The sequence below is a fragment of the Centruroides sculpturatus genome, unplaced genomic scaffold (assembly GCF_000671375.1).
Source record: "Centruroides sculpturatus isolate CEXI.00-Female unplaced genomic scaffold, Cexi_2.0 scaffold111, whole genome shotgun sequence".
NCBI lineage: Eukaryota > Metazoa > Arthropoda > Arachnida > Scorpiones > Buthidae > Centruroides > Centruroides sculpturatus.
Genome location: NW_019384655.1, coordinates 688,084 through 698,668, shown reverse-complemented (window position 1 = coordinate 698,668; position 10,585 = coordinate 688,084). Strand labels below are relative to the sequence as shown.

The window sequence follows — 10,585 nt, the reverse complement described above, 5'->3', positions numbered from 1 at the left end:
TGTCAGTGAAGCAGCAATAAAATATTTACTACCATTTTGCACAACATACCTCTGCGAGAGCGGATTTTCGCCATGACAAACGTGAAAACTAAACATCGTCACCGACTTCAACTCGAAGATGACTCGAGACTGAAGCTGACCAAAAAGCAACCAGATTTTACAAAGTTGCGCAAAGAAAATCATGCACATTTGTCGCATTAAAATTAAATAACCTTATGTTATTTTCATTATTATTAGAATTGTATTTTAAAGGTAATAAATGTAAAAAAAAACTTATTTTATTTATCACTAGCTGTCTACCCACGACTTCGCCCGCATTATATCGAATTTTCTCGTGGGAGTAAGATATTTTCTCGCAGTAAAATGTAGCCTATTTCCATCTCCAATGTGTAAGCTAACTCAGTGCCATATTTTATTAAAACCTGTTCAGCGATTTAGACGTGAAAAGGTAACAGACAGACAGGCAGAATTACCTTCGAATTTATAATATTAGTATGGATTAATATGAATTTCTGCTATAAGGGTACGCGAGTTTGAGCTCTTTCTTGAAGTGGTACGCAGGAAAAAGTAATTGGGAACCACTGCTCTAAATAATTGATGTAGTTTGAATGTTATTTTCTTTGATGTGAAATTTGCTTAATTTAAAAACAAAAAAGTTAAAAAACTCTGCTCTTTTATAATTACCAATAAAACAATAAGCTTATTTCCTATTTAATTAATATCTTTCGGTTATAAAAAAAAAACAATCATCATAATACTATGATTTTATTCTATTATTCAAAATTACATCATAAAAAAAAAGACAAATTTTCATGTTTTGCAACACTTTTGGCCAGCATGTATTATATTATTCAAAAATATTAAATTCAAATTTTCTTCCTAACTTATTTTCTAGCATTTAATAATTTCTTAATATTAGCTATGAAACTGTTCTCTTACCAAAATTCCCCATATTTGAATTCCATTAGAATAACCCAAGATTAAAAATATTGGTGGATATTTTTCTTCAGAAACTATTGAAAACTCTGAAAAAATTTATATTTATATTAATTTTCTTATATAATAAATTTCATTGCTAACACTACTAACTTAATCTATTTTATGTATGAATGCAATAATGAAAATAGGTATTAAAGTTTGTTTTCTTGTTATACACTGATGGCTTGATATAACATGCTTTGATAGTACGTATATGAATCTGATAGAATATAGACACACTGTGAACCTCAATATATCATCCAATCTCATCAGATCCTGTTGCTTTTATTTTACCTTATTTAAGCAGGTAATATTTTGCCAGCTATGCATTTTCTACTTTGTAAACACAACTCAACCCTTGAATGTCTTGATATGGAAAAAGCCAGAGCAAATAGGATAGTTGGGAGTATCTTTGTAGGGTGAATGGTAAGTTGATAAACAACTGCCATGTAATATGGGTTGTTCATTTATTTAGCAAAAAATTTTCTTCCTATAATGAAGTCTCAGTACATAGTTGGCTTTTTTGGACCTGAAGGGCTGCATTATATTAAGTCACCAGTTTATTTAACCTTATCCTCTTTTTTTATAATAAATAAAATTTCGGTAATTTTCACTTATAGATATGCTAATGACTTTTTTTAAAATTATTACTAAAATTATATTAAATTTAATTTAAATAAAATATGATTAGATATAAGCATTGACACTCCTTTTTACATTAAATAAATACAAAAATAAACATTAACATAAAAAATTTTACTGAAACAATTTAATTAAATAATTCATTTTAAGTTAAATGCAGTTACTTTCTATTTAAAGATTATTTGAAAAAAAACAGCTATGTTTTATTAAAACAATCACTTCATTAAGCTTTAGATTTAAGCCAAATTACACTTTCTGAAAGCTGGAACTTATACCTATGTTCAACCAAGTCAACCTATGTACTTTTTCAGCAATGAAATAGACAATTTACGAACCTTTTGGCTATCTTACAAGTCAAAAATGTTCATAAATCATCTACTTACTGCTGGAAAAGTATGTAAATTGACTTGGTTAAACATAGATTTAAGTCATATTGTTAATATTGTTTTATACTAGTAATTTAATTTTAAACCAAAATTTTCACAATGTGTGATTTGCATACTTTCATTTATGGTTGGTTGATTGAAGTTTGTGGCACAAGGACTGAGACAGGCCAAAGAGTGCCAGGTCTAGCCAGTTTTGTTGCCAGGTCAGTTAGGTTTTAATATGTAATAGAGTGACATCAAACAGAGGATGACCTCCAGCCCCCCAAATCCAGGGGGTCATCCCCCTAAACACTCTTTTCCAGGCTCACCCAACTGACAACACAGCAAGCTGATATGGGAGCAAACATCCTTGATGCCCAGGCTGGGTTAGGCATGGCCACCTACGGCAATCCATCTACCAAACAGTTGTTAGAATAACTGTCCCCATGCAGTGTACTTTCATTTATTAACAGAATCATTTAGCAATATATAAATAGTGTTGCTTTTATGACCAAAGGGTCAGCACCAGACCGGTGATGCCTATGTCAGGATCAGCAATGGCAATTCGTTCGTTCACACATGAGCAGTCGCATGTATGAGCAGTCGGAATTGGGAGTTGGATGTCCTGAGAGACAATGCAGCCAAAAGAAGTGCATACTACAACTTAATTAAAAATACCCGTTTATTTTTGTATGGCAACTTGGATGGCATCTACTTCATGGTATGTGACTTAGAGTCCATGTTCCTTCTATTCATATAGAGTAGTGTTTTTGTGAATTGCAGAACTTTCTCATTCGTAATATCAACAACTCTTCCAAACACATTTCCAACATATTGGAGTTAGCACATCTTATATGTCGCTCAGCCTTTTTTGTATTTGAAGGGGATACTTTCCTCAAAGGAAGAGGTGTACCCATGGATAGTCCTATCTCAGGAATGCTTTGTGAACTGGTGGCCAGGCACCATGAACAATATGTCTTACCTGGCATTAATGATAACATTATGTTATACACAAGATACGGTGATGTGTTGATTATTTGGAGAAAAAACTGAACCTGTCTGCATTCATCAAGACTTTCAATGATAACACTTACAGCCTCTCTTTGCAGGTAGAGCAACAAATCTCCACCCGGGTACAGTTTCTTGACAGACATTACATTACAATATGGTTGGTTGAGAACAAAGGTCTTCCATAAAAAAACTCATGCTCCGCTCTTCATCCATGCAAAATTGCATGATCCCTTCAATTATAAAATCTCTGCCTTTAAGGTCCTTGTAAGAAGAGCTTACACCCATTGTTCGATGGCAGAGGATAGGAAAATAGAACAGGATTACATTTCAAGCATAGCCAGGCAGCATGGATACCCTGCATACCTTATCAATGCTCTTATTGTAGGCCAAGAGCATTCAACTGAAACATTACAATCGAAAGACAGGTCCTTTTTACCTGTTACTTATAATAAGGTCCTTGCCAACATCTACAAGGAAATATCCCACTTTACGAGTAACAGGATCACTTATAGCAGATCTCCTACTGTTTTTTCTAGTATTAGAAATGATAAGGACTGATTGGACCAAAATCGTATCCTGGGAGTCTATACTATCCCTCTAAATGATCATAAGGTGAACTATCCATATGAATATATTGGAGCTACTACTACTCATGGTCTAAAAATGAGGATGGAGGAGCATAAATACAGAATTCAGAAGGATCTTTCCACTACTGCATTAGCTTCTTTTGCTGCTGATAACAATATGCAGGTTAAATTTGAGGATGCCCGATTACTACAATGCTGCAATGACCTGGCCAACTTGAAACATCTTGAATGACTAGAAATATTCAAAGTATTTAAAAGAGGGACAACAATTAATGTTAAAGAAATGGACTCACCAACAACCATGTGAAGGGCACGCTTTGACTTACAATAGAACTTGAGTTAAATTTATATTTTATATTTTATATAAACCAGGTACAGTGGAACCCCAGTTAATGAACTTTTATTTTGCAAAAATTTTGTCTCGGATAACGAACAAAATTCAGATAACAAACGTAACGGTATTTTGTGTCAAATTTTAGTTGGTGTTAGGCATGCGCGAGTTAAGCATTGCTTTTCCAAGTGTTTGTGCTTCTTTTTTCAGTTTTGTGATTTATATATTTAATCAATATGGCATCAAAGAAAGAAAAAAGTCATAGTGGCAATACAAAACAACTACACGCTATCGCATTTGAGAAAGATTTTGCTTAAAAGAATAGGACAATCAACTTTAGATCAATTTCTTTTTCCTTACAGAAAGAGTTTGTTTCTTTGTTAAGTTATGGCAACGCAACACTTGGGCGATCTGACTAGGGGGGAATGCCTTCTGGGAGGTGTTTTTACAGGGAAACTGGCCCCTATTTAGGCGTTACAGACGTGGAGAAATCCCAGAAAACTCCACGTGGCCAGCCAGCCCGTCTGTGCAAGGTGCAAACCCACGAACAAACTCAGGTACGAAGACCACTTAGCCACTGGTGGATTTTTTACCAAAGAGACTTCGACTCGAAGAATCTTCCAATGAAGTGCTACCCATTATTTTTTGGAGGGGATTCCCCTTCTAAGCATTAAAGTTCGTATATCTTCACTTTTCTGCCACCAACTACAACAAACAAAGGTATGTACAGTGTTATTTTATTAAACAAATTTTACATGTTTGTTGCTGTAATGATAGATACTACGTTTTCCTACATTTTCATCAAAGAAAATCTGCTGTATATTACAAATAAAATCACAAAAATTTCGGAGACTACAATGGATTAATTGCATTTGCATTAATTTCTATGGGAAAAATTGTTTCGGTTAACAAACAATTCAGTTAATGAACGGAGTCACGGAACGAATTAAGTTCATTAACCAGGGTTCCACTGTATTTTTTAAAATTGTAATTCACTTTGAAGAACTTTGTTAAATGCTACATTGAGCATGCCTGAGAAATTTTCACAATGTGCAAAATTTTTAAATTTTTTTTTCTTTTAACAAGCATTCTATTAGTTCTAAACCTGATGATAACCATTAAAAATGGAGGAAAACATTTGTTTTTCAATTAGTTAAATTTAATTCATGCTGGTTGTTGGTAATTACATATTTTATTTCAACTCTTTGATCAGGTAGACATATTCATTTGAGTTTTTCTGTTTTGAGCTCTGACTATGCTACTATCTTTCCATTAGAAATCTGTTGTCTTTCTTTAAAAAAATTAAATTTCTAAAGTATTTTCTTTAAATAGGGAGCACAATAGATAAAAATTAAAACAATGGGATCAGTAATAATATATCTAACAAGGTTGTAAATTCTAAAAATAAACTTATTTCTAGATTAAAACAAGTAAATATACTCTGTACATCCAACTTCAAGAGACTTAATCAGGCTGACAAATGAAATAACGAAGAAATACTAAACCTTTATTTTTAACAATTCCATTCTCAACAATTCCAAAAAAAACAAAAAAAAAAGTTAACTGTATCCACTGATGAGGCCTGATTGCAAAGGCAAAATGCATTTGGATGGTTTGGAATTGTTGAGAATGGAATTGTTAAAAATAAAGGTTTAGTATTTCTTAGTTATTTCATTTGTCTGCCTGATTAAGTCTCTTGAAGTCGGATGTACAGAGTATATTTATTTGTTTTAATCTAGAAATAAGTTTATTTTTAGAATTTATAACCTTGTTAGCACAATAGATGTTTTGCCCACAATGCTTTACGCTTTTAACCCCAATTATATCAGGTTGTAAAGATGAAATTTAGACATTTTGAAAAAAATCTTTAATGACAATTAATTCAACGATGACTACAGTTCAGTTTTGAAGGTAATCACCATCAATATCAATCACATTTCAACATCTTTAATGCAAACTTTCAATACCATGAACATGGAATGACTAGTGTTTTTCTATAGCATCATTCTCACATAGGAATTGTCATTGAATTGTATATTGGCACAATATGGTTCTGCAAAACACAACATAGATAGTAGTCAGTTGATATCAAGTCTGGGCTATAAGGTGGATAAGGCAGAAAATCTCAACCTAGAGTGGCCAGCTCCTCTAAAGTCATCTTTGCCATATGTGTTAGTGAATTGTCATGCTAATATTGAACTTTATCAATTTTTGGAGTGTATGAGAAAACTGAAGTTGTACTAATTCTCTGGTGGTCAACCATGAATTATTGTCTATCACTTGTAGGATATCATCATCATCAATGATGGAATATCTACCTGGAATGGAGTTCATCTTGAAGTGAAAAATTGTCATCCTTGAATTTCTTGAACAAAGTGTAGCAGGTCTTCCTGTTGACTTTGTCCTTACAGGTGATATCATGAGCCTTTGTTGCATTTTGGCCACTTTTGAAATGAAAGAACACCACACAAATGTGTTCTTTTAAAAGTTTCATATTGTCAGACATTGCTGATGTATGTATTACCAATGAAATCTGTGATGAAATGCTCCCTGGTTACTCAATATACCCAAATCAAATGTTCTAGAACATTTTTTTCTGGTGGTTTCTAGAAAAAATTGAAATGCTTAAATTTCAACTTTGTAACCTGATACAATCTATAATATGTCAATAAACAAGATGCATCTTGAACTGTTCTCTTCAGATATAAACTTGCACTTCCACTTTTCTAATTCTTTTTGCCATCATATATATACAAATAAAAACACTAATCAGCAGATTTACTGATTTTAGCTTTTATTTGTACATATGCAAACTAAAAAGTTATGCTTTTATATCTGTTATATTAATTTAATGTTAGAATATGCTTAGAAAGACTTAAATTTATGTAGAAAAATGGCTCTAAATTTACACTGAAGAGGAGCACCTGTTTGAAATTGCATTATGTGTAGTAGCAAGTAGTTTTTAACTGTTCATAAATAAAAGTGCACAAGTCATTCATTGATTGTAAAAATTTTATTTAAAATTCAATTACTAAAAGACATTTAGTAATAGATGGTAAAATGAAAAAGTCATCATGACTGCTAGTAAGCTAGCAAACAAACATGCCATTGACAATGGCTCTTATTGTGAATTATTTTTAATTTTATAATTTCTTTCCAATTATTATGGCTTCAGAATTACACAAATAACTGCTAAAAACTGGTTAAAACTTAAATAAACTACCATCACAATAACAAGATAACAGAGCATTAGAATACATGGATGTGAAAAATGACACACCAACACATATCAAACAAGTATCAAAGTTCTATAAATGAAGGGCTAAAAAACCACTTGGCCATATATATCACTGACCCTGCAATCGAGGTACATTTTAATAGTACCTGAATTCTACACTTCACAGGCAAAAGAGCTGTCAGAAATTTATAAAGCTACTGTCAGCCATTAACTTCAAAGACAGATTCATTTCCATTAGCTTGGAACACTTGCTTCTCATCATAATCACGTGGTTTACAAGACTGTTGAGGCATCCAGTCCTCCAATAAATGAGCTTCCATATCTTGAATTGAGGCATTCCATTCATGCAGTTTGGATTTAGAATGTTAAGAGCCTGAATATGTCCATTTAATATGGAAGAAAACATTTGCTAATGAGAGTTTTTTTTTACCATTTCTGTTGGTTTTTGTGATGGTAGTTTATTTCAGAACTGTTTATCAAAATATTAAAATTGTAATAATAATATTTTTTTTACAAAAAACTTATTATTCAATAGAGTCAAAAAATAAACTAAATGTATTACATTAATAGTACAAGAATTTACAAAGACCATCTTCAAAATAAGCAGCTTCTGCAGTTACTACTTCTGCCAACATTTATATTAGTTATTAAAAAATTTTGCAACCCATTCTGAATTACCTGATATTGTACAACTATTGTAATACTTTTTACATCTTCTGTTGATTTGATTCTTCAGTAGAGCTTTAATTTTGGTGAAGACATAAAAATCTGCAAGTGCAATGTCAAGTGAGTAAGGAGGCTGTAGAAATATAGGTATCTTGTGTTTTGCAAGATATTCACTAAGAGTACAATGCACTATGCAAGTATTTGTTATGATAAACCTACCTTTTTGCTTGCAGAAATAAAACTGTTTTTATCTTACATTTTATAGAGATGAATGTAAATGTCAAAGTATGACTTCTTGTTAACAGAGAGAATGTCTACACTCAGGAATAAATTCATGATATACCAGGGCTTTCACAGTAAAAAAGTTGTTGCAGGTCATTTACAACAAAAGTGTTGCAGTGATATGAAAAGTGCCCTAATAACTGCACTCAGGGAGCAAATAGCAAAATAGTAATGCAAAATAGGCTACAAGACTTAAGTGATATAAATGTAAGAGTCAAGTCTGAATATTATCTTTATTTTCAGGGTTTTCACTTAGATATTGTTATTACAGTAGAGTGTCGATTTTCCGAATCAATTGGGGACTGGTTGTTCGTATAACTGATATTTCGGATAACTGATTTAACGAAAAAATAGTTTAACGTATCCGATGTTGAAATTTTTCTCCGTTGCGTGTCGCTTTGCGTTGAATTTTCGTCGATGTTAAGCCTAACAAAGCCTATTGTATCGTTAAAAATTATTTTTTTATTTTATACAAACAAAATAAATATATTGAAAAATATAAAAACAATAAAAAATTATACTTCATATGTTAATTTAGTATCAAAAATGTAAAATATTTGAGTAGCCCAAGACATAGCCAAAGATTGAAGCTCCACAGCACTGGCAAAAATTTAAATTTGCCGACTAAAAATCTTTCGGATGATTGACTTTCGGAAAATCGACGCTCTACTGTATTTATTTTCTTTAAAGAACAAACTCCATACCCTTCCTATACAAAATTCAAAAATAATAATAAAAACCTTACCATTAACATGACTGGCACCTGTAAAACTGACATTGCCAATCTATCAATGGCATCTCAGATTAAGTGATCTCTGATTGGAGTTAAAAAATTGTCTCTTCATCCTTTTGTAACTGATTTTTAAAATCAGAACCTTTTTTTTTGAAAAGATTGAAAAGGCTATTATACCCAAAAGATTGCAAAGAATAAATAATTGTGTTAGTTTGTATGTACTGTACACAAGAGTTAGAGTGGCACAGTTAATTGTGATGTCACACCAAAACAAACAGAAAACCCCAGCAAAGCTGAAGACAGTGAGATGTAGCTCCTGCAAGTAAGGAGAGTTTCAGAGTGAGTTTGATTAATGAAAGCATTTTCTTGTTTTGGGTGTGACAGTTAGGCAGTTTAGATTGTAAGAGTTTTTATTTTGTTTGTAAGCAATATAGTTCTGAGTTACTTTGTTGATTTTGGTATAAAATTTATTTAAAGTTATATTTACGTTTCCCTGCTTTGTCAAGAATGTTTTGTGAACATTTGTTTTGTTTTGCTTTTTTATAACTTTGTGTGGTTTATTATTGTTTTCATGCTTTTTTGTTAACATCTTGTACTTTGTTCATTCATAATATTTTCAATAAATTTTTGTTTTTATTGAAATGTAGTCAATTATTTTGGACTTTTGTTACTCTAACTGTTGTTGCAAACTAATCCATTTGTAATATTTTTGATCATTTCCAAAGTCCACACCTGGCAACTGACCAACTATAAGTCTTTTGTTGTTTTATGTAATGACATTTTGTTAAATTTAGTTCCAGGCTAATAAAAGGTACATTACACAATGTTGGCTTAAGTTTATAGCTGCAGAATATGCTTATTTTAAAGATGGTCTTCTGTAAATATTTATATTTTTTATTACATTAATGGTACATTTTAAGTTCAGTTTATTTTTATACTCTACCATATATTATAATATACAGGATGTTTATAGTCTCAAACCATTTTAGAGATTAATATTAATAGATTAATTAATATATTAGATTAATATATTAGATTAATATTAATATAAAGCATTAATAGTTTTTATTTATGTTACAGGTGTTAAAAAGTTTAATGAAAAAGTTAAGTTTAAAAGAAAGAATAGCTGTGTTAAGTCATGTTTATGTGCAATATCCTACAAAGGAGTCAAAAAAGTTTTGGCATAGATTTTTTAAACTTTGTCCCACAAGGGCAAATATTAGTTTTTGTGAATAAATTTTAGCAAATAGGAAGTGCAAAGGACTAGAAATGTTCAGATAAGCTGCCTTATCTGCAGACACTGCAGAAAATGTTCAGAAAGCAATTGAACAAATTTATATCACAGAATCTCAGTAAAGAACTTGGTATTCCACATACCATTGTGTGGAAAATCTTATGTTTTGCATTAAGGAAACAAGATTATCTTAAAGTATTTAATAAACATAATGCAAAAGATTGTGCAGTTCATAAGCAATATATTATAATCTTGTTTAAACTATAAAATGTAAAAATTTGATGAATAACATTTTATTCAATAACTAGCTTACCCGTCGCGCATTGCTGCGATCTCAAAAGAAACGAAATTCAAGCAAACTCGTTATGATAAAATTCAATTTACATTTTATTATTTTTATTGAAACTTATTATTATTATTCATTTTCATGGGAAAAACATTTCAAAGTGTCGTTTCAATTCTATTTATTTATTGGAGTGTTTGTGGATACACGATATTTTTTGTTTTTCCCTCTGGTG

The 10,585-nt window shown here is 31.3% G+C and overlaps 1 protein-coding gene across 1 annotated transcript in view; it reads right to left on the bottom strand.

Moving 5' to 3' along the window:
* Nucleotides 1-10,585, bottom strand: part of LOC111626434 (breast carcinoma-amplified sequence 3 homolog) — a 101,619-nt gene that overhangs the window by 62,271 nt on the left and 28,763 nt on the right. Inside the window, exon 4 of the mRNA XM_023369803.1 lies at nt 940-1,025. Coding sequence (XP_023225571.1) covers nt 940-1,025 — 86 coding nt within the window. The remainder of the gene's footprint in view (nt 1-939; nt 1,026-10,585) is intronic.